At 46.6% G+C, this 25397-nt stretch overlaps 1 protein-coding gene across 4 annotated transcripts in view; it reads left to right on the forward strand.

Annotated features, from left to right (window-relative positions):
• Positions 1–5248: 5248 nt before the first annotated feature.
• EBPL (EBP like) overlaps positions 5249–25397 on the forward strand; it is a 32306-nt gene continuing 12157 nt past the window's right edge. The window contains exons 1-3 of one of the 4 annotated variants that reach the window (XM_033948212.1): positions 5249–5420; positions 5897–5941; positions 18764–18833. In XM_033948212.1, coding sequence (XP_033804103.1) covers positions 5412–5420; positions 5897–5941; positions 18764–18833 — 124 coding nt within the window. In that variant the 5' untranslated portion in view covers positions 5249–5411. Of the gene's footprint in view, positions 5421–5896; positions 5942–6204; positions 6595–18763; positions 18834–25397 lie in introns of those variants that run through there. The other 3 variants (XM_033948211.1, XM_033948210.1, XM_033948209.1) reach the window with 3 other exon arrangements.

Below are 25397 nucleotides of genomic sequence, written 5' to 3' on the forward strand. Positions count from 1 at the left end.
TTTTGCAGATCCAGGATAGGGCGAAGGTCTCTGGTCTTTTTGGGAACCAAGAAGTACTGGGAATAAACTCCAGAGCCCCGTTGACAAGGGGGAACCTACTCCACCATCCGCAGGCGAAGGAGAGCGTGCGCTTCCTGAAGCAGTAGGGGAAGTTGCGCCCTGTCGGAGAGAGACTCTCTTGGAGGCCTGTCTGGTGGCAAAGCCTGAAAGTTGAGGGAGAGGACCCAAGAGTCCGCAGTAATCTCCGCCCAACACTGATAAAAGATGCGGAGATATCCCCCGATAAGCAGAGGGAGAATATCCAGGGTGGAAGAGGCCAGCCCCATCCCGCCGGGCCAGTCAAAGACGGAGGTGGCTTAGTCGCCGCAGGGTCTGAGGCTTAGGAGGGGCCCTCTGTTGCTGCAGACACCGAGGAGGAGGACGAGAAAACGCCGGCATGGACTTCTGCGGATATCGCCGGGGAGGCAGCCTGTAGGACTTGGGCGGAGCGGGCTTCGCCTTATCCCGGACCAAACAAGCAAAGGAGCGTTCATGTTCAGAGAGGCGTTTTGTGGCAGCCTCGATGGAATCATCAAACAGCTCATTCCCTAAGCATGGAAGATTGGCCAACACGTCCTGCAGGTTGGGATCCATGTCGACAATGCGGAGCCATGCCAGGCGACGCATGGCCACTGCGAAGGCCGAGACCCTGGACGACAACTCAAACGCATCATAGGAGGCCTGAAACATATACAGCTGAAGCTGCGACAGAGTATCCACAAGCCTACGAAACTCCGCACGGCGCTTGGTAGGCAAATTGTCCTCGAAAGATGGAAGGGCCTTAATACACCACTTAAGATAGGACGTAAAGGTAAAGTTATAATTCAGGACTCTGTTCATCATCATGGAGTTCTGATATAGGCGTCTCCCGAACTTATCCATAGTCCGGCCCTCCCAGCCCGACAGGACAGCCGCATACACCTGGACGGGTGAGACTTTTTGAGGGTAGACTCCACCACCAAAGACTGGTAGAAAAGCTGAGCCTTCTCAAAACCCTTGCAGGGTACCGTCCGGTACTGAGACTCCATTTTGGATGGAATGGCCGGGATAGCATAAGGGGTCTCCAAATTGTGAAAGAAAGGCTGTTGCAACACCGGATTCAATGGAAGCCGCAAGGACTCCTGAGGAGGGTAGGGAAGCTCCATCTCCTCCAAATATTCCTTGGTATACTTGAAATTCGAATGGAGGTCCAAGTTTAACGCCTTCCCCATGTCCTGAGCAAATCTAGTAAAGGAAGAGGGCCTACTCTCAGAATGCCCCTCATGGGGAGTGGTCGAACGAGATCTCAAGGCAGCGGAAAAGGAGGGGGAAGCCTCCCTGGAATACTGCACCAGCATATCCGTATCCACCAGCATGGATGCTGAGGAAACCCTGCTAAAAGAACGGGGGGCAGTTGACAAAAACCTGCGCTTAGAAGTCCCCAGAGGGGAGGATCCCGGGGTCCGGGCCACCGAGGTCCGACGACACCTCCCCAGAAAACCACGACCCGAAGACAAGCATCGGGAAAAGGAAGCAGGGTTCCCCGAGACCGGCGCCTCGCAGAGCAGGGTCCCCGACCGGACAGGTGACCTCAGCAGACTCGGGTTGGACAAGGTGAGGTCCGAGGTCTTAATGGACCCGGTAGTGTGAGGACCCGGGGATCTACCCCGCCTCGGGGGGGAGTCCCGGGGGCGCTTTGCAAGGTGCCTCGCCGAGGGCGTAAGACGCCTCGACCGAGGCCGGCTCGAGGGAGAAGCGTGCCTCGATGGAAGGGGCTAGGAATAGACGAGGACAGACGCTGAGATCGATGTACCTTGCCCTGAGAAACCTCGACGCGATGCTCAGGCTGGTCCACAGCGCGTGAGGTCAAGGCAGAAGCAAGCTGAGCCAAAGCTGAGGAGAGCTCCGAGGAGATGATCGCCTTCAGCACCTCCTCAAACATCAGCACCGTGACCATAGTAGGCCGGGTAGGTGCAGCAGTGCGTTCCACCGAGGGCAACCTCGAAGAAGAGTATTCCCATATGGTGGAAGCACACTTGGAGGGTGGTCTCGTCGAGGCCGGCGGGACTACACTCTCCGCCTGGATGGCCAGAGACTCTGAGGAAGGCTTCTTCGGCAGCTGAACTGAACCTGAAGGAGGAAGAGGAGACTTGCCCGGGGCCGAGGTCTTTGAGGCCGAGGTCGAGACCGGGGTCGAAGCAGGAGCAGCCTCCATGGCGAAGAGCTCCGCAATTCTGGCCCTACGACGTCGAAGGGCCCAAGGCTGGAGTGTGGCACGAGGACAGGAGTCCGTCGGATGATCAGCACCCAGACACAGAACACACCAGCGGTGTGGGTCTGTGATGGAAATAACCCGACCGCACTGGGAGCACTTCTTAAACCCGGTAAGAGGCCGGGATATAAGGGATAGACGGCCGCGGCCATGGCGAACCGGGGCCCCTGGTCACCAAGTCAAAAAATCAAAAATACACATTCGAGTTAGCAAAACGAACCGCACAGCGACTCCCGAATAAAATAAAGAAGCCACAGTGCTAGAAGGGCACATAGAAGAACGCAGAGAAGAGAGACAGGGCTTTCTGGCTCCGCAGAAAACTAAGAACTGAAGACCATGAGGAGGGGATGCGCCCTCTAGTGGAGCAGGAAGGCACGCATGCGTGGTGCAGCACTGGCAAACTTGAGATCTTCAATCAAGTTTGCTTGAAAAGCTGTCCGCAACGGGGCTCCATGGATGACGTCACCCACATGTAGAGAATATGCTGCCTGCTTGACCTGGGATAACCCACCTTTTTGATATAGCTTTTAATCCTTAACCCTACTCCTCAGCCCTCCAACCTAGCCAGCTGATTAACCGTTCCCCTTAACTGTATCTGACATCTTGTTTGTCTGTTTAAATTGTAAGCTCTTTGGAGAAGGGACTGTTTTCTTACTCTGTGTGACTCTGAACAGCGCTGCGTGTCTGGTATTGCTATAGAAATAATTACTAGTAGTAGTTCAAAAGGATACATTTTCCCATATACTCATATATTGTTCATGGCTGCAGCTGGGTGAAAAATAAATCCTGTCACCACAAACACCACCTCAGCCCAAACCACTATGCCAATCAGTTTACAGAAGGGAAAGGGATGAGAATGAAGGACAGTATAATGACAGAGGGTGCTTACTATATCCCTGCACTCCCACCACCACACACACACCCCCAGTCAGTTCCACAGGTTGGGGTGCTGCCTTGCAAGACATACATGGAAGTCCAAAACCAGCCCATTGCTATTTATTATTTTATAGCTGTACATTAAACATGCAAGACAAATCTATGAGATGTTATAATTACTGTCAGATGTTTCAAGAGGTTTCCCTTTCAATTCAGATCAATATAGAGGTTAAATATTTGTATTTATTTGTTGCAACTAAAATGTAACAATTGTGGGTGAAAGAAAACTAAATAGGTAAGTTCAGCAATCATCAGATGTTGTTTAAACAAGGTAAATTAAATTTAAATATAAATGAATAGCAAAGCTTCTTTCCATTCATGTGTGATCAAGTTTATACTGATAACACTATTATATGTTAGTGATAATATTCAAACAAACATGTCATGCCTTTCAACTTAATATTAATTTTGTTCCAGAATCTCCAGAACCACAGGTAAGTATTTGACTAGGTGACTTAAAACCAGAGAGTGTTTCTTAGTCCCAAAGTTCAATAAAATATGTATACGTGTGAACACACAAATAATATTGTTAAAAATTGGGGGTTTTACCGGTATCAATGCTTTTTTACACTGGATACCACTGAGTTGGAACCAGCAGCTCCTCTGACACTGCGGTTGGTTGTTATAAACAAACAAAAGGAAGCAAAACCCTAATTGCCCTGGCTGAATGTAGGCTGAAGTCACTGTCATCTTAAAGTAGGGCCATGTATTTCTACTTAGGGCTCAAAATGCACAAAACTTACCATGTGTTTAACAATCAGTGCTAAACCAGTTTTAAGAGGTTTAGCAATGAAGTATTGTATCTATTGATGCACAAAATGGCAAAAAATCATGGTCTTTTCTGTGCTTTGTACCAGCCTCTGAAAATTGTATGTAAATACATTACAATGAGCTCATCAATATTAAAATTAGCATCTGCTGCATAAAATTAAGTGCCATTTTTTAATACTGAAATTTCTGACAGGTCTGGACGTGCTGGTAGTGTCAAAAAAGTGCTGAACAGCAGGGTTTTTTAATGGGCATAGATGATGTGCGGATTGTGTACAATATTTGTCCCCATTAATTATATTTTTTTAAAAACCTCATGCTGGTATTCCTCTCTCACTGCCCCCCCCCCCCAACTTAAAAAAAAAATTGGCAGGATCAAAGCCCACTCCCTTCTGCCTCGGTCACCTGAACCCCCTACACACTCCTCTAATCCCCTACTCCCTCTTGCTGCTGTCCCCCTAAACCCTTGACATCCCCACTTTTAAATTAAAAAGCAGTAGGAGAAATGCCCACTCCCTCCTGCCACTGGGGCCCCTGCAAACCCCTGCCACCCTACCCGAAACCAATGATGACATTCTGGAAAGAGGGATGCCCACTTCCTCCTGCCATATGGCAGGTCTTCCCCTTCCTGGTGCATCCTGGGATGTACTGGGAGGAGCCTAAGACTGGCCCAGGTGCATGAAGAGATTGGGGAACATAATGAAAATACTCCAATGGACTTTATCACAAAGCTCTGAAAACAGTTTCAGTATTCAGGTGAGCATGAATTGTAAAGAGTTGGTGCATTAAATCTAAAATCAAGTTTCAAGTAATATTCAGTTATCCATTGCACCTTGGTTTCTGTTCATTCCTGATAAGTTTAAGGTAGTGGCTGAGTATGGTGATTGAACTTCGGAAAGTGATCCTACAGTCTGAGATTTAATACAGGTGGCTGAGTGTGGTGATTGAATCTGGGAAAGTGATCCTGCAGTCTATGGGATTTAATCCAGCCTAGGCCTAGCTTAGAGACAATAAACTTTTTATTTTTTGTGAATCCTGTTGGGGGTCACTAACTGCGGGAGCTTGCTGGTGCCCTAGACCAGTGTTCTTCAACCGCCGGTCCACAGGACCGGCACATGCATTGGACCCAAGACAGTGTTCTTCAATTGCCGGTCCGCAATACAGCGTAGTCTTCGGGCCGGCTCCCTCTTCCTCAGTGCTCCTACGTGTGTCCTGTGCCTGAACCAGAAGCCTTCTCTCTGGTGTCGCAATGTCAGAGGGAAGGCTTCCAGATGAGGTGTGGGATGCACGCGAGGAGCCGCTGCCTGCACTTTGTCAGTGAGGAAGAGGGAGCCGGCCCGAAGATAACACAGGGGGCAGCATTAAACGGCCAGGTGAAAGTAGGCCAGAAGGTAAAGCACAGCATGGAGTGAGGGAGATGACAAAGGTAGAGGAATGATTTTACTTTTAAATGTAGTGATTGAATTGTGTCAATTTTGAGAATTTACATTTGCTGTCTGTATTTTGCACTGTTCAGAAAGAAATACATTTGTTTCTTTTTCTCTGGGGGTTGTACTGCATGTAGTCTTGCATCTTGTTTGTTTGTATATTAGTACTTTTAGTTTTTGGTCCCGTATTTGCATAGGAGTTATCTGTGTTCTGGTAGGAATGAATGTTAAGAAGCATACAGTGTGCTTTTTATGTTTCTTTGTGTAGTTTAATTTTGTGATTAACCATAATGTGTTAAGATTATATTGTGTGTGTATGTATATATATGTATATGAAAAATGAATGGAAAAAATAGTTACAATTAGTACTATTATGGGGGTGGGGTCTGAGGCGGAGATAGGCGGGGTTTGGCCCACAACTTAGTCCAGTGTTCTTCAACTGCTGATCCACAAAAGAATTATTTTATTTCCGCAGGTCCATAGGTGTCAAAAGGTTGAAGAATACTGCTGTCGACTGTGTGTGAGTAAGACCAGGGTTACACTTCAATAACAGCAGAAACAGAAACAACAGAAACAGTCAGGTCGTCCGCGTTATCCCTTCAGAAGATCTGCAGAAACCAAAGAGCCCTTCCTCCCCTACCTTTTTAACTTTGGCATGAGCAGCCACCAATTTACTGCTTGTGTCGGCTTTGGTGGGAGTCCTGGAAGTGACATCAGAGCGCCAAAGCCAACACGGGCAGCAAGTTGGTGGCTGCTCAGCGCTGAAGTTAAAAAGGTATGGAGAGGGGCGGAGAGGCCTCTTAGGACTCTAGTAGAGTTCTGCATGCTAGATAACAGCAAGAGTGTGAACTACTTTAGCCGATGCCCTTACTACTCGCTCCTCCAACCCCTGGGCTTGCTTTGAAAGTCGGAGCTTCCTCCCCCCCCCCCCCCTTGAGCCTCATAGCTCGCGCCGGGCGTTTGGGGAAGGAGGCAGTTATGGCTGGAGCAGAGAGTATGAGCACAGGCTCCTCTCCGCCGCTGCAGCCCGTCACCCTCTGCTCGCTGGCCGCCTGCGCCACACAGTTGATCCTCGGATGCATCCTGGCACAGTGGCTGGGTCGGCGGTGCTCGGGCACGGAGCGTCTGGTGCTGGCCTGGCTCTTCTACGATGCCATTGTGCATGTCACGCTGGTGAGTTGGGATTGGGGGGGGGGGGGATCGGGACTAGCCCAGTGATAGCGAGCATGCGGCATATCCGTGGAAAAAGAAAGCTACACCCAGCGCAGCGCCCCCTCTCCCTAGACGCGCTTAGTGAACGCGTAAATAAGGCATTGCAACACCTCCGTCCAGCTTGGACCGGAACCTTATCGAAATGGGAGCAAGGTAAAACTAGGATATCCTGATTTTCACGGATTCCCGCTTTACAGTATTGAAATGTGGGTACAAACGCTGGATTTCGAGGATCCTGAAGGGCTCCCCACATAAACAGCAGTGGGAAGCAGCAAAAACCCATGCTCTTTGTTTTAAGGTGGTCTAGAACAGTGGTTCCCAACCCTGTCCTGGAGGACCATTGGGCCAGTCGGGTTTTCAGCATAGCCCTCATGAATATGCATGAGAGAGACCTGCATATAATGGAGGTGCCAGGCATGCAAATCTGCTCCATGCATATTCATGAGGGCTATCCTGAAAACCCGACTGGCCTGGTGGTCCTCCAGGACAGGGTTGGGAACCACGGGTCTAGGAAATCCTTTTTATCCAGTCCCGCTCACATAAGTGCAATATGTGTTACAATGGGGATTAGGAAGTGGTTTCTTAAACCATGTGTTCGCTGCTGTAAATCTGGTGCTGTCGGATTAAGGTTGACTAGGTGAGATTGGGCAGCGTTTATTTTGTGCGGAAATATTATGCTCATCTAGTGCAGACATGAGCAACTCCGATCCTCGAGGGCCGGAATCCAATCGGGTTTTCAGGATTTCCCCAATGAATATGCATTGAAAGCAGTGCATGCAAATAGATCTCATGCATATTCATTGGGGAAATCCTGAAAATCCGATTGGATTCCAGCCCTCGAGGACCACAGTTGCCCATGTCTGCTCTAGTGCAATAGTTAAAAATGCATTTAGGACCCCGAGGGTGGGAAGGAGGAGAGGGGGTGTTTTGTTTCCTACTTGGTTGTTCATAGTGGTACAATATTTTTTATTTTATTTTATTATTTTTTTTTTTTTTTTTGCATTAGCAAAATTTTACTGAAGGGCTGTTTTTCGTTGCCTTCTGTCTGAGCGTTTACCTGTACATCATTGCAGTATTCTATAGCAGTGTTTCTCAACATGCGGTGCGTGTACGTGAGCTGCTTGTGGGGGATATTTGGCCCAGATCTCCCACCGCCCCCCCTCCAGTGGCATGTTCCCCTCTGCCAAAGAGCCTTCGTGTCTACGTGCTTGGGAAGGTCCTGCCGGCTCCATCTACTTTGACACATTTGCATCAGAACGGCGGTACCAACAGGACCTCATGAGCAGTACATCAGTTAAGCTAGCACCAGTGCTGGGCCATGTATAGACTCTGTGACAGGCAATCGGAGGCTGGAAGACGACGGAGTGCTCTTCATCACTGGAGTTAGCTTGTTGTTGCCCAGACTGTGGGGCCTCTCCGGCTGACCCAGAAGGCGGAGGGAAGCCACCTGTCTTCTGCCACCCTCCCACTGCCTGTTAGGGAGTCTGGAGTCTATACAAGGCCAGGCCCTGGCGCTAGCTTAACTGATGCAAAGCCTTCAAGTTTATCGCTCATGAGGCCCTCTTGGTACCACCCCTCTGACACAAATGTGTCAAAGTGGGTGGAGCTGACAGGCCTTCCTGAGCATAAGGACGTGAAGGCTCTTCATTGAAGTTAGTGCCAGGCTCTGTGTGGAATCCAGATTCTGGGTCAGGCAGGGAGGGAGGGAGAGGGAGCGATGTTAGATTGAGGAAAGTGGGGAAATGGAGAGCGTGGGTAAGGTTGGCTGGTTACCTGGATGGATGGGTGTGGAGAAATGCTGGACATGGATGGAGGAGAAGGGATAAGCTTCTTAAGGGATGGAGAGGAAGAAAGGAGGAAATGCACATGGATGGAGGAGAGGGAAGAGGAACTGAAGAGAAAGGGAAGATATGCACATGGATGAAGAGGAAAAGAAGAGCGAGGAAGAAGGTGCACATGGATAAAGTGGAATGGAAGGAAATAGAGAAGCACATGGCTGGAAGGGAAAAGGATGAGGGGAAAAAATTCATGTGGATGGAGGAAGGGAGGGGCATGAACTTGGGACACAGAAGGGAGGGAGAATTGTTGGGCACAAGTATGTAAGTGAGAGGGAAAGAGAGAGTGCACATGGGAAAAAGAAGAAAGGAAAATTATTGGGCATAGAGAGGGAGAGATGTATGAGGAAGAGAGGGAGAAATGTTGGATACGGATATGGAGAGGGAACAGTGGGACAGATTGAAAGGGATGCAAGGGGGAGGAATTTTGGATATAGTGATGGAGGGAGAGGTGTGATAGAAGGAGAAATATTTGGCATGGGGCTGGTGGGCAGTGATGAAAGATGCTGCACACGATCTGGGGGATGAGAGAGGGAGAAATGTTGGGATGTGAGAGAGAAGCACCCTGGATCTCTCTTTCTCGCTTTCTCCACTCCCTTTGCAGCAAGGGAGGGAATGAGAGAAAGACAGATGAGATAGAGGGAGACTTGTTGCCAATGGGGGTGGAGAAGAAAAAGGAAAGTTGGACTCATGGAGGGACAGAGAAAGATGTTGGTTGGGGAAAGGAATGAGGTCCAGGGGAGAGGAAGCAAGCAGGAGGCAGAAAGAAAGAAATGTTGGATGCATAGTCAGAAGGAAGTGCAAACAGAGACTAATAAAATCGCTAGACAATAAAGGTAGGGAAAATTATTTTATTTTCAATTTATTGATCAAAATGCATCTGTTTTGAGAATTTATATCTGCTGACTATATTTTGTCTATTTGTAGCTGTTCCTGAGGTGACATTGTATATTTTAAAGTCATCTGCCCTGACCTCTTTGAACAAAAAACAAATATAAATGATATTTTCTTTACGTACCATACCCTTTGTGTTTTTTAATTTTGTGGTTACCATTATGTATTGTTAATAAGATTATATTGTGTGTGTGTATATGAAAAATGAATGGAAGAAATTGCATTACAATTAGTACTGTGGGGGTCTGGGGCAGAGCTTGGGCAGGGGTACTCGGTTGAAATTTGTTAGACTTAAGGGGTACTTGGCTTGAAGACATTGAGAAACATTGCTCTATATTTTACATACTGTTGCCTGTGAAGGCCAGTGTCCTACTGTGGCACTTAGAAAATGATGGACAGAGTGAACCATCCTTGTCCTGTACTTAGATGTGCTTTGTGATTATTGTAACTGAAAGGAATTGTGTTTCCAGTAATGCTGGCCGCATTAAGCAGACCTTCCTAGGACAGAGGTGAGCACAGCCTACAAGACCATTGTATATGAAAAAACATTAACATTTATAGTATGGTGACTTTAAATACTATATTTCACCAATATTTTTAGACTAGCCACTCTAGCAGATTTGGGGGGGGGGGGGGGGGGGTTCATCCATTTTAATTCGATCTTTATCATAAAAGGTCTATGAAGCTCTCTGCTTTTCTGGTTCCAGCACTGTGGTTAGGCTTGCTAGGGATTGTTTTATTCATACAGTCCTTCCCTAACCTAACAATTGTCTTATAGCTTTAAGATGAGGCTTTTTCTGCAGGTCAGTTGAAATCCTATACACAGGGACCACTGTAGAGACCCTTTGACATAAAAACTAAGGGCCTTTTCTATCAAAGTGCATTAGCAGTTTGTATTGTGGTGAGCTGTGCTAAATGACCTTCGCTGCTCCCGACGTTCATAGAGTTCCTATGAGGTCGGGAGCAACGCGGGCCATTCAGCGTGGCTCTCTGCACTAAAAACTGCTAGCGCAGTTTGATAGAAGCGGCTCTAAGAATTGCTCAGAAGGATCCATGATATCCTGGTTCCCAATAGTGGCAAGTCCAGGTCCAAACTGTGTTCCCTCTAAGCTGAGCATGTGAACAATTGCTCATACATTCTAGGAGTCTCCCTCACAAATATACTTGCAAATCTGGAAAATTGTTGGTTGTTCACATGAGAAAAAAATTGCATGCACCTGGCCAATCCTTATTGGTCACAAGTACCTGGCAAGGTCCTAAAATGCACTAAGATTCCATGCTACTTAACCCAGGTCTACTTTAATAATGGCTTATGTACATTTCTTTCAGGAATTTTTCCAAATTTTAGATCTAACAAAGAAATGCAAGGTCATGCATTTGGACTGCAAAAACCCAAGGGAACGGTACAGTTTAGGAGGCAGAGGACTTTTGTGCATGAAAGAGGAGCAGGACTTGGCTAAACAGGTTGAAAAGGCGACGGCAAAAGCTAGAAGGATGCTAGGGTGCATAGGGAGAGGTATGGCCAGTAGGAAAAAGGAGGTATTGATGCCCCTGTATAAGACTTTGGTGAGACCTCTTTTAGAATATTGTGTACAATTCTGGAGGCTGCACCTTCAGAAAGATATAAAAAGGATGGAGTCAGACCAGAGGAAGGCTACTAAAATGGTCGGTGGTCTTTATCATAAGGTGTATTGGGACAGACTTAAATATCTTATGTATACTTTGGAGGAAAGGTGGGAGAGGGAAGATATGATAAGAGACGTTTAAATACCTACGTGGTATAAACGCGCATGAGGTGAGTATTTTTCATTTGAAAGGAAGCTCCAGAATGCGAGGGCTTAGGATGAAATTAAGAGGCAATAGGCTCAGGAGCAATCTAAGGAAATACTTTTTTTTACAGAAAGGGTGTTAGATGCGTGGAATAGTCTCCCGGTAGAGGTGGTGGAGACAGACTGTGTCTGATTTCAAGAAAGTGTGGGACAGGCATGTGAAATCTCTTATGGAGAGGAGGAGATAGTGGATGCTGCATATGGGCCATTTGGCCTCAATCTGCTATCGTGCTTCTATGTTTCTAACTGATTTTACTACTTGCTTGTTTTAAATGTGCTACTATGTAATATAACATAGCCACAAGTGGGTCCAGGTGAGCACAGGCCCACACACTTTGAATTCAGGCTCACCCAGCAGCAGAACAGCTGTAATATAGCTGACGGGGATCCCCAAGCCATGCCAGCTGAAGACTCCTGGCATCTCTGCCTCTCAGTGATTGAGATCTCAGCTGCACTCCCCCAGTTTCCCGGTAACTTTTAAATCCTTCAGTTCTTTGCCGGCTGCAATTCATATTTACTTATGTCAGCCCCAAGCTTTCCCTCTGATGTGACAACTAATCCCATCTTATACCTAGCAGGTATAAGTCGCTGCTTGTGGCAAAAATCTAAAGGGGTTAAAAGGTATGGAGGACTGGGAGAGTGCAGTTAAGAGACAACCCCCCATCCGATAGCCTGAGGTAGTGCTGTGAATCAATTTGTTGTCCAATAAAATTGCTCTCGCCGATTCAGCGACCAACACTCCCCCCCCCCCCCCACCTGTGAGACCTGACTACCTTTCAAGGCCTTCTAAGGCAGCCACGGTGGTGGCAATAGACAGCAGCGGCATCATTCTGAATGGACTGATCATGGCCTGCCCCGCCAGGGCCTTCCCTATGCCATGTCACTGATGACGCGGCAGAAGGAAGCCTTAGTGAGGTAGGCCATTAGTAGTCCATTCGGAGTGATGCCACTACTGACAGTCCACCGCTGCTGCTTTAGGAGGCCTCGGAGGTATGTCAGGTCTCATGGTAGGAGAGTTAGTGAAGTGCTGCCGCACAGGGGGATTGGGAGGGAGGGATGGATGGAAAACTATTGCACAGGGGAATGGATGGGAGGGGAGGAAAGCTGCTGCTCAGGGGGATGGGAGAAAAGGAAAAATGCTGCACATAGGCAGAGAGAAGAAAAATTGTTGGGGTGGATGAGAGGAAGGGAGAGAAGAGGTAGAAAAGGGTGGGAGGGAGAAATCCTTCATATGATGGAGAGGAGGGAGACATGCAAGGAGAAGAGAGAGGGAGAAATGTTGGACATAGGGTGAAGGGGAGGGAGAGATGATACATGGAAGGGAATAGAGGTTTGACCCAGGGCACAATCGGGGAGAGAGAGAGAGATGGTAGACAGTGAGAAAGAAACAAATATTGGATATGACAGTGAAAGGTAGAAAAAAAATATTTTCTGTTTTATGATTACAATAAGTCAGATTTGAAATGTGTATCCTGCCAGAGCTGGTTTTAGTCAGGGAGTGTGAGTTAGGCCCTAACAGAGAGAGGAAAAGTCTATTTTGCTTATTTTGATTTCACCATGCCAGTGTGGGGTTGGCGAGGGAAAAAGGGGGATGAGTTGAGTGGATAGGCTACAAAATAAAACCACCAGGACATTTTGGAAAAATAAAATGCCCGATTGGGCAGGAAAATTGAATCGAAAAATCAATTAAATAGGCCAAATCAAATAAAAATAAAATTTCTCTGAATCGAGCAGCAGTAGCCTGAGGGGGAGAAAGATACAAGATTCTTCTGCCCACCTACTTTGGGCTCAGGCCCGCCCAAAATTGAGTGCCTAGCTACACCCCTGCTGTATAATTTCATGAAGTGTCCCCTAGTCTCTGCTTTTTGAAGGAGTAAACAACTGTTCTGCATCTACCTGTTCCACTCCATTATTTTATTGATCTCTTATCATATCTCCCTTCAGCCAGCTCTTCTCTAAAGTGAACAGCCCTAACCTCTTTAGCCTTTCCTAAAATGAGTCTTTCCTTCCCCTTGAACATTTTGATTGCCTTTCTTTGTACCTTTTCCAGTTCCACTCCATCTTTTTTGAGATGTAGTGATAAGAATTGCACATTACTCAAGGTGTGGTCTCTCCGTAGAGTGATACAGAGGCATTGTGATATTCTCTTTTTTGTTCAGTATTCTTTTCTTAAGTCTTAACATTCTGTCCTACCAACAGAAGGATTCTTTAAAATGCCAAAACTTTAAGCCCATGGTGTGTGATAGAATGACTGTGAAAAAAACTCAGGCAGGTTAACAGGGATTATAAATCATATTTTCACAGGAGTCATGCATGATGTGAGTTGGAGCTAAGCTTGCTAAGTTTCCAGGTTTATTTAAAGTTTTCTGTCCCGCCCTAGGGAGAACCTTCAGGGCAGCTTATAAACTAAAGCATAGTAAAATAATAGTACAGTTCATAAAAATAACAATACAGCTTCTTCTGAATGATTCATAAGAAATGCTAAAATCTTGAACCTACACTCCCCTATAAATCCTATTTTTTGTTTTATAATTTTAGATTTTTATTTTTTTTTCTGTTAGAAAATAGATGTACTGTATAAGCACATAAAACTGAGGCAGGCTTCCTGTCGGTTCATAAGCCCAATAAACAATTGGAAAGCTGTAACCAATCATGGAGCAGGGCACAGGGAGAAGAAATGAAATATAAATGGCAAAATAATCAAACACAACTATATAATGGAGTCTATCAAGTGAACTCTTCTGATATGATTTATTTAAACAAATAAAGCTATAATGTACTTACTGAGAAGTAGCTTAATGCTTAGAGAAGCCGGCTGAGAACCAAGGAAGCCTACAGCTGCTCCTTGTGATCTTGGACAAATCGCTTACGGCCTCTTTTACAAAGCCGTGCTAGCGGCCCCAAAGCCCATAGAGATTTAAAGGGCTTCGGGGCTGTTGCCATGTGGCAACTGCTAGCGTGGCTTTGTAAAAGAGGCTGTTATGGGGAGATTCTCAAAAACTTGCCATGGAAGTAAGACAGTTGTAGACATAAGAGCATAAGAATTGCCTTACTGGGGCAGACCAAAGATCCTTCAATCCCAGTATCCGGTTTCCAACAGTGGCCAACCCAGGTCCCAAGTACCTAGCTAGATCCCAAGTCGTAAAACAGATTTTATGCTGCTTATCCTAGGAATAAGCAGTGGATTTCCCCAAGCCATCTCGATAATGACCTATGGACTTATCTTGTAGGAAATTAGCCAAACCTTTTTTAAACCCTGCTAAGCTAACTGATTTCACCACATTCTCTGGCAATGTTTTGGCATAGTTACAGATTAGCTATTATATTACTTCACTACCGACAACAGCATTGAATGAGGTCACAACTGAGCTAGTGGAGGAGGTACTTTTATTGGGTGGTGGTAGAACTTTGAGAGTATCCTTCTGTTTTAAAGTTCTGAGAACTGACTTGTTTTCGGTAGCTCAAGGACAACAAGCTGAAGCAGGGACTAGAGATTTAGGCACGCCAATTATAACGGACTTATTAAAACAGCTCCTGTGTAAATCATTAGTAAGATTAATGTCTACTATTGTTCCGCCACTTATTTCTGTCAAATGGGATGATCAGTGACACTCAGAAAAGCACACAGACAATGTAAAAGCATAAACAATAACCCTTTATTATATATATATAAATATGAATACAAGAATTAAATAACTTCACCGTATCCCAGGCAACGACCAGTCCTTCACAATTGGGAATCCTGCAATTGATAGGTGGGTAGACACGGGAGACTATCCCTTTAGGCGTCTTGGATTCTGTCCCTGGAGACGTCTTGGATTCTGATGTTAGGGGCAGACTTCCGTTCTTATGTATGATGAAAAGCTGCTGAGTTCATAGTCAGGTCTTTTTTTTTTTGTTTGACAACACCCAGGTCAGGATATCAGAAGGAGGTGTTGCAGAAACGGCTTCCCATCTGGTTCCCTTTGATGTTGTTTTGGGCAACACTCAGGTCAAGGAGGTCAGAATGTCAGATAAGCAGACTTGTGGATACATGTCAGTAGTATGCTGAGTTTCAGTTACCCCCCTGGGCAGTCCTTTTGATGTTATCAAGGAGGTGTTACAGAGACCGGTTTCCCATCTGTCCTTTTGATGCTGTTTGGGCAACTCCCAGGTCAAAAAGGTCAAGATACTTGTTGTGGAAACCTTTGATGTTGTCTTGGCAACACCCAGATCAGATAAGCAGACTTGAGGAGACATATTACGTAGTTTCAATTACCCCCTGGTCATAGGCATAACAACTATATACCGGGAACAATATAAATTTATTTACAAAGTCTATGTATCACCCTGCAGAGCTTTTCTGATGGGAGTGGCACAAATTAGTTGGTGCCTAGAATGTGCAGAACCTGAAACAACTTTAGGAGTTATGTTCTGATCATGTTCTGAAGTACAACAATTTTGGAGAGAAGCTGCATTTAAGGTCTAGCAGATTTTTGATTTACATTTTCCACTTCTATTACTGTTTACTTGTTTGATTGCTACAATGCTATAATCCCAAACCCAAATAAGACCAAGCATGTTCTCCTGCATTAACTCTTTTTGGTGGCAAGGAAAGTAATTTTGATACAATAACTCGGGGCTCCTTTTACTAAGCTGTGATAGCGGTTTTAGCACGTGCTAGACGCTAACGCCAGCGTTGAGCTGGCATTAGTTCTAGCCGCATAGCACAGGTTTAGCGTGCGCTAAAATTCTGCACGCACTAAAAAAGTTATCGCAACTTAGTAAAAGGAGCCCTCAGTGATATGGCACCTAATTGGACACAATGGTTACATTTAGTATATGTTGTAATGGTTATGGAATGCCACAGGACTGGTTGGAAACATCTTGCTTGTTGGTGGAAATTTCAGCAGATTTGGGAACATTTATGGACAGTGTTAACCACATAGGGCAGTGTTTCTCAACTCGGTCCTGGAGTACCCCCTTCCATGTCAGGTTTTCAGGATATCCACAATGAATATGCATGGAGGCAGTGTATGCAAATCAAGTTTATGCATATTCATTGTGAATATCCTGAAAACCTGACTGGGAAGGGGGTACTCCAGGACCGAGTTGAGAAACACTGGGGTTTGAACAGTTAAAATAAAAATTAAAGCATGATTTTCAGCCTTTAGATATACTTTCAGGCTTGGATAAGAGTACTCCAAGCCTGGAAGTTCACAGAACATTTTCCTGCATGGTGGGAGGGGGGGGGGGACGTTAGGAGGATGGGTAATAGGCCATGAGATACATAAATATTTTCTATTATTTTTTTGCTGTATCATTACTTGGGGGGGGGTTTCCCCAATAAAACAAAACATTTCAAGAAAAAAAAACAACTAGATTTCCTCTTTCACTTGGGAGAAGGAGTTAATTGTATCTCTTCAAAATAACATGGAGGGACATTTTTGATGTCCAAATCTGATTTTGGACATTTACAAAAAAAAAAAAAATCCCCAAATCCAGTGCCAGATATGGTCATTTTCAAACCAGAAAAACATCTTATTTAGTAAAAAGTTCTTATTTTAGACGTTTTGTGCTCAGTGCATCTTTAAGGGGCCATTTTCAAACAAAAAAAAGCCATTGGGATGGCTGGAGGCCAGCAGTCTTACTAGACTGGCCACTCAGACATCCCAGCAGGGCAGCCTAGGGGGCATTGCAGAGAACTTCATTCACATACAAGGTCCCAAGTACACATCACATCATGACACCTTTATATTGTATGGTGAACCCTCCAGGAATAGCAAAAAATGTAGTGCATACCACTACAATAGCCTTTATGCTTGCAGGTGTCACCTATATGTGGATTCAGTAAGTATTTGGGACGTTTACTTTCTACCACAAGTGTACCATTTAGAGTGGGATATGGGCCCGATTCCCTTTCTCTATAGTCCACTGCACCAACCATCGACTACTCCAGGGACTCGCTTGCTCTCCTAAGAGGAATGGCCATTATATCTGAATCAATCAATCCCAAAGACCTGTTCCTAGTCCTTTGTTTTCTATCTATGCACATGCACACCTACCATTCAAAAGGAAGAAATTGTATTGAAACTTGAAGTTAGATTTAATATGGTTTACACAGGGTGATTAATAAGTTTATGGGAACTTCCTAAAAAAATTTTTAGATAAGGAGTTCACCTGGGTATATCCTCTGCTCAGGTGAACTCCTTATATAAAATTTTTTTAGGAAGTTCCCATGAACTGATTAGTCACCCTGTGTAAACCATATTAAATCTAACTTAATACAATTTCTTCCTTTTGAATGGTAGGTGTGCGTGTGCAAAGATAGAATACAAAGGACTAGGAGCAGGTCTTTGGGATTGATTTGTACTTGAGACTGACCCCTCCTCAAATACATATATTCTTAGGCTTTTTGATATTTTTGGACCATTATATCTGAATGACATAGAGTCTGATATATGCTGTCACTTTTACCTCTTAGGGGGTTTGGAGGGGGATTAAGGGAGGGAGGGTTGTGCCTTTATCCCTCCAGTGTTCATCTGGTCAGTTTGGGCATCTTTTTTGGCATTTCATTATTAAAACAGGTTTAGCCAAAAACATCCTAATTTTTTTTTTTTGGCCCCGGACCTTCTGCAATGTTTCATTATTGCATAAAAACACCCAAGTTGTAAACCTACCCAAAACGCACCTCCAACACACTCCTTGAGATTTAGATGAACTGCATAGAAAAAACATCTTTAAAATGTGTTTTGAAAATAGCAAATGTGATGTTTTTGCAAAAATGTCAATCTGCTACTTTGCCATATTTTGGATGAACCATTATAGTATCATAGGCATGTAATAGTATTTTATGATTTATTATTTTGGAATGTCTGATTAATTTTTGAAGGCAATATATTCTTTAATTCAGAAATGAGCAAATGATTACGTGCGAGGGTCAATTACAAAGTTTCCAGCCTAATGAAGAAAACAACATTTCGGGGGTGGGAGGGAAATAAAATTTATTTTCAACATAAGTCTCCTTTTTAACTCAATACATTTGCTTCCATGTTTTTCCAGCCCAAAATGTCCAAATTGTGGCCTGGACGTTTTGTAAAAGGTTTGATTAGTGCTGTAAAATGTCCCAAGTGTTAAGCCCACCCAAAAACATGCACTGAGGACAAAATGACCAGAAAGACATCTAGCAAGTCACTTTCAAAAATGCCCACTTGGATGTTTTCACTAGTAAGACATCCAAGTGCTGGTGTATGTCATCTTTGGGATGTCTTATCTTTTTTGAAAATAAGCCTCATTATATTCAGTCACCTTGAGCCACATGGTCCAGACTTTGCTAGTTAGGAAACTTCTAAGCAGCTATTTTTATCTGCTTTTATGTAAGAAAATATTTCTGTTTGTACAGGTAATAGATGGAAGTGAGTAAGAAATGTCATGAAGACTCGGCTTTTTGTAATGATGATTTTGTTATGCATGTTTTATATGGAAACTGTCTAGATATAGACTGTATATAAATTTAAAAAATAAATATTTGTACTCGGGCCTCCTTTTAACTTTTTAGGGTCAGCATGATCAAAATAATGTGTTTAATTTTAGGAAGGACCATTTGTGTATCTGTCATTGGTGGGAACAGTAGCACAGTCTGACAGCATGTTTGCTTCTCTGTGTAAGTACAGCCTCTGGTTTTTTTTCTATGGGAATAATAATTTGCAATGTATATTATATTGTATATAATTGAATTTTAATTTTGTTATGCTATTCTTTGTATGGGTTTTATTTAAAAAAGTGAATATAGTATCATAGGCAAAGATTTGAGCTCATAGGAGCCAACTTTTCAAATTTATTAGGGTACCCAATATCCTCCCTCCTCTGGCCACCACCAAAAAAAAAGAAATAATCTTAAATTTTGTTGAACTTGAAGTTATATAGAGCTCACCTCAAAATGGGATGATACCACAAAAATCCAGTGCTCTGAGAAGCAGCAAACTCTTACACTAACGGCTATGGTATCCTGAAAAAACACGCTTATAACCTATAAATCAGGTTTGTCATGCTATTACAGAACTGAAAGAGCTCAAACATCAACCCTGTCTATGAAGAGGTGCATGTCAGTAATTACCACACTAAGATCTAGAATACCAATACACCATCACCTCCTGTGGGGGGAAAACAGCATAAGCTGCACTGCTACAAAAACAGATTCTCAACAAAAATTAAAGTAACTAAAAATACTAAACATTAAAAATACAAATATGCAGACAAAACCTGAATCCCAGGAAGACACTACTTCTATGCAGTAGAACACTGGAAAAATAGAAAACAAAAAAGCATTTCCTCTGTACTGTGTAAAATATGAAAAGAGATGCACATTCCTACAGGTTACAAATTCCAATTACACTCGGGAAAAATCAAAATAAAAAAGGCTTTGTATCTAGTCTTGTCTGAACAATAATTATACATGTTTGTTTGTTCAAATTCAATAACACTATCAGTGATGTACCTAGTATATTTGAGACCCGGAGCTGATCATTTTTTAACACCCCCTCCTTTATATGAAAACAAATATTTTTAGTAATAATCCATGAGTCACACTACAAGGGTGTAACTAGGAAAAGCAGCATCTTAAACACTGCAGTGAGCACTATAACATCAAAACACCCATTGTAAAACTAAACAAGTCAGATTAATACAGATTGATCCTGCACAGTCAGTGCACCCCGACCCGAGGTTGCAGGTATTCTCTGAGGGAGTCCGGGTCGAGGTCACCGATTCGACATCGATCGGTACCCCGAACCCCGGCATCGTCTCCGAGGGGCTCCTCGAGACGCCGAAGATCGACGACCCCGGAACACTCTCACAGTGCTTCCCCGATCTCGGAGCGTGGATCGGAGCAGGAACCTCGATACTCGAGGGAAGCCTCCCCATCCTTCTCCACCCGACGGAGGTCTCGTTCACCGACCCCGCACGGGGCCCCGGGAACATCCCGCCCATCCTTCACTCGCTTTGTCCAGGACATGGGCCACGCTTTGGACTTAGACCTCCAGTCCGACTCCAGATACTCTAAGGAGTACCTAGCGGAGCTGGATATGCCATCACTGCCCAGAGAGTCCCTTCGCTTACCACCTAACCCGGTACTCCAACAGGCCTTCTTCAGGAACCTGGAGACCCCCTACATGGTCACAGCCGTACCCTCCAAAATGGAGGCCAAGTACCGCACAGTACCCTACCCGGGATTCGAACAACCACAGCTCTCTCACCAGTCGCTGCTAGTATAATCCTCCTTGAAAAAGTCTCACCCATCCCGGCTCTCAGCTGCGGTCCCCCCAGGCCGAGAAGGCCGAATCCTGGACAAGTTCGGCAGGAGACTATATCAAAATGCAATGATGGCCTCTAGGGTGCAAAGCTACACTTTCACCTTCACATCCTACCTCAAACACCTCATTGGACTATTGAGAGCCTTTGAGACTGACCTACCGGCCTCCCGGCAAGGAGCGTTTGGCCTGCTTTTAGAGTCCCTCTCCAACCTGCGCCTCCATCTATTCCACGCGGCATACGATGGCTTCGAACTTTCCTCCAGAGAGGCAGCCTTTGTTATCGCCATGCGCCGACTAGCTTGGCTGCGCCTGGTCGACATGGACCCCAACTTGCAGGACCGGTTGGCTAACCTCCCCTGCGTGGGAAAAGAACTGTTCGATGACACTATCGAGGCGGCCACAAAACGCCTCTCCGAACACGAACGCTCGTTTGCCTCCCTCGTCAGGCAAAAGCCTAAACCGCCCGTGTCCAGGCCGTACAGGGCCCCTCCGCGCCGCTACCCACAAAAATCCACCCCTGCCTTCTCGCGGCCTCCACCCAGGCGTCCGCAAGCCCACCACCGGGCCATGCCCAAGTCCCAACCGCCTGCGACTACCAAACCATCCCCGTACTTTTGATGGGATACGCGGAAGGGGGCGGGCCCCCTCCGCCATATTCCCAGGCCTCCTTCCCATCGGGGGTCGCCTCAAAGCCTTTTACCCTCGCTGGGAACAAGTCACGTCGGACGCATGGGTCCTTGGCGTGATCTCATCAGGATACTCTCTCAACTTTCGGGCCATTCCTCCGGACAACCCCCCAAGGAATTGCCCTCCCAACCGGACGCAGCTACCCCTACTCCTCTCCGAAGCTCGAGATCTGCTTCGCCTGAGAGCAGTGGAGGAGGTTCCCCCCGACCAACGGGGGAAGGGCTTCTACTCCCGTTACTTCCTGGTACCGAAAAAAACGGGAGACCTACGCCCAATACTAGACTTGAGACACCTCAACAAATTTCTGGTACGGGAAAAATTTCAGATGCTTTCCCTACCGACCCTCTACCCCCTGATCAACGAGGGCGACTGGCTCTGCTCCCTCGATCTGAAGGAGGCGTACACGCATGTCCCAATGCACCCCGCTCACCGCAAGTTCTTGCGTTTTCAGGTAGGGGACTGGCACCTACAATACCGTGTCCTCCCCTTCGGCCTAGCATCGTCACCTCGGGTCTTCACCAAGTGCCTCGTGGTAGTCGCAGCAAGCTTACTCTCCCAGGGCCTCCAGGTATTCCACTACCTGGACGACTGGCTGATCAAAGCCCCGTCCAGGGAAGCGGTTATCTCAGCGACCCAACAGACTATTACCTACCTACAAAGTCTGGGGTTCGAGATAAACTTCCCAAAATCCCAACTACGCCCCTCCCAGTCCCTGCAGTTCATCGGGGCCACGCTGGACACGGTTCGCCTCCATTCCTTCCTCCCCCCTCCGCGTCTAGAGGCGTTAGTAAGTCTGAGTCGAAGGTTTTCCCTGCTGACCTCGGTATCAGCTCGGCAGATGATGACTCTTCTGGGCCACATGGCCTCCACCGTCCACGTCACACCCTTCGCCCGCCTCCATCTGAGAATTCCTCAAAGGACCTTGGCCTCTCAATGGCGTCAAGACCGGGACTCGATCGACCGCCCCGTGACAGTGACGCCTTCTTTGCAATGATCGCTCCGCTGGTGGGCCGACTCTTCAAATCTTTCCAAAGGTTTGCTCTTCCTCACCCCACCTCACAGCAAGATACTCACCACGGACTCATCGGAGTATGCTTGGGGAGCCCATCTAGACGGCCTACGCACCCAAGGGATGTGGTCAGCAGAAGACCGTCGCTGCCACATCAACGTGCTAGAGCTTCGGGCCATCTATCTCGCAGCTGTAGCTTTTCAACATCTGCTCCACGACCGAGTGGTTCTCATCCGAACCGACAACCAAGTAGCAATGCACTACGTAAACAAACAAGAGGGAACAGTGTCTTGGTCCCTTTGCCAGGAAGCCCTGCGCCTCTGGAAATGGGCAATCTCCAACAACACCTTCCTTCGAGCGGTGTACATACAAGGAGAACAAAACTGTCTGGCGGACAGACTCAGCCGCCTCCTCCAGCCAAACGAGTGGTCACTGCACTCTCAGATCCTACGACAGGTGTTCGAAAAGTGGGGGACGCCTCAAATAGATCTTTTCGCATCCCCCCACAACCACAAGCTGCCTCTCTTCTGCTCCCGGATGTACTCCCCGGACCGGCTTGAGGCCGACGCCTTCCTCCTCGACTGGGAGGGAAGGTTCCTGTACGCGTTCCCGCCGTTTCCTCTGATACTGCGGACGCATGTCCACCTAAAAACAGTACAAGCCACCCTGATCCTGATTGCCCCTCGCTGGCCACGCCAGCCGTGGTTTTCCCTTCTACTTCAACTCAGTGTCAGAGATCCACTGCCTCTGCCTCTGTTTCCCTCTCTACTATCACAGGGTCAGGGTTCGCTGTTACATCCCAATCTTCAATCTCTTCATCTGAATGCTTGGTTTCTCTCCCCCTGACTGCTCTCCCCGTGTCTCAATCAGTCAAGGAGATATTGGAGGCCTCTAGAAAGACCTCGACGAGAACCTGCTACTCCCAAAAGTGGACCAGATTCTCAACCTGGTGCTCCTCCCACAGCCAGGACCCGGTGTCGGTCCCCGTCCCTCTGGTCCTTGACTATTTACTTCAATTATCTCATTCCGGCCTAAAGACCAACTCCATTCGAGTACACCTCAGTGCGATTGCGGCCTTTCATCAGCCCCTGGAAGGGAAAGCCCTCTCGCTCCATCCCTTAGTCTCTCGCTTCATGAAGGGTCTTCTGAACGTCCACCCCCCTCCCAACCCCCCCCCCCCCCCGGTGGTTTGGGACCTTAACGTGGTTCTGGCTCAACTAATGAAACCTCCATTTGAGCCCCTAGACAAATGCCATCCAAAATTCCTCACTTGGAAGGTGATTTTCCTGCTCGCGCTCACTTCCGCCCGGCGGGTTAGTGAGTTACAAGCTCTGGTAGCGGACCCACCCTTCACGGTATTCCATCACAACAAGGTGGTACTCCGCACCCATCCAAAGTTCTTACCTAAAGTAGTGTCTGATTTTCATCTCAATCAGTCCATTGTCTTGCCTGTGTTTTTTCCCAAGCCCCACTCTCACCCCGGAGAAGTGGCGCTCCACACTCTTGACTGCAAGAGAGCGTTGGCCTTTTACCTCCAACGCACTCAGTCACACCGGAAAGTCTCACAACTGTTTTTGTCCTTTGACCCAAACCGGTTAGGTCACCCAGTTTCCAAACGCACCTTGTCCAACTGGTTGGCCGATTGCATCTCCTTTTGCTACGCTCAGGCTGGTCTCGCGCTGCATGGTCGAGTAACGGGACACAAGGTCCGAGCGATGGCAGCCTCCGTAGCATTCCTCAGGTCCACACCTATTGAGGAAATCTGCAAGGCTGCCACATGGTCTTCGGTTCATACCTTCACCTCCCACTACTGTCTGGACTCTCTGTCCAGAAGCGATGGCCGGTTCGACTAATTGGTATTGCGAAATCTATTTGCTTAAATTGCCAACTTCCCTCCATCCCTTTTCAGTTAGCTTGGAGGTCACCCACATGTGAGAATATCATGCCTGCTTGTCCTGGGATAAAGCACAGTTACTTACCGTAACAGGTGTTATCCAGGGACAGCAGGCATATATTCTCACAACCCGCCCACCTCCCCGAGGTTGGCTTCTTGGCTAGTTAAGTGAACTGGAGACCACGAGGGGATGCACCCCCTAGTGGAGCAGGAAGGCACGCATGCGTGGAGCAGCAGAGCAAACTTAAATCTTCAATCAAGTTTGCTTGAAAATGCTTCCGCATCGGGGCTCCGTAGATGACGTCACCCACATGTGAGAATATATGCCTGCTGTCCCTGGATAACACCTGTTACGGTAAGTAACTGTGCTTTCTGTACAATTGCCATTTTATAAATCAAAGTTCTGGAACTAGAGAAAGAGATCTTCAGCTGGCAGGGCTTTGTTTATAAATGTTTATCAATACAACTAATATACTACTTTATCCTAAAAGAAAAGAAATATAATTTTTTTTTCCTAGCTTTGTTGTCTGGTTTCTGCTTTCCTCATCTTTTCATTCAGTTCCTTCCATCCACTGTCTGCCTACTCTCTGCCTCTTCCATGTGCTCTGTTACTGTGCCTCTCCCTTCACACACACACACACATCCCCATTGGTCTAGCACCCATCTTCTTCCCTCCGCTCCCCCCATAGTCTGGCATCTCTGATTTTTTTTCCCTTCAATCTTTCCTTTCCTCCCCCAGGTGGTTTTTAGCATCTCTCTCCTCCTTTCCTTCCCTCAGATCTGGTCTTTCTCCCCAATCCAGCATGTGCCTTTATCCCCTCCTTCCATCCAGTTCCCTTCAGTGTCTGTTCCACTCTTTCTTCCCCATTTCCCTTCAGCGTCTTCTCCCCATTTTCTTTCCACGTCCCTTCAGCACCCTTCACGTTGGCCAGAAGCCTCCTTCCCTTCCTTCCCCTTACCTTCCCTGGCGCTTTTTAGTTTTTTCTCAACAAGCAGCCGGGGCCTTGAAGTCACATGCAGCTGCCGGAAAGTTCTCCTCTGACTTTCCGGCAGCAGCACACAACTTCAAGGCTCCGGCTGCTTGTTGAGAGAAAACTAAAAAGCGCCAGGGAAGGAGGGAGGGAGATGCCCAGATGGCGATTGGGAGGAAGTAGGGAGGGGGCTGCTGGACCAATCGATCTGAGATTTTGTGCACATTCCCTCAATTAACTGCGGGGTGGTGAATGGCCCTGTCCCCGTACCCGCAGCAACCAGGTTTTTTTTTCGGCCCCATTTCAGCGGGTTACCCACGGCTAGCAGCGGGTAGCAGTCACCGTGTCATTCTCT

Source organism: Geotrypetes seraphini, chromosome 6 (assembly GCF_902459505.1).
Source record: "Geotrypetes seraphini chromosome 6, aGeoSer1.1, whole genome shotgun sequence".
Lineage (NCBI taxonomy): Eukaryota > Metazoa > Chordata > Amphibia > Gymnophiona > Dermophiidae > Geotrypetes > Geotrypetes seraphini.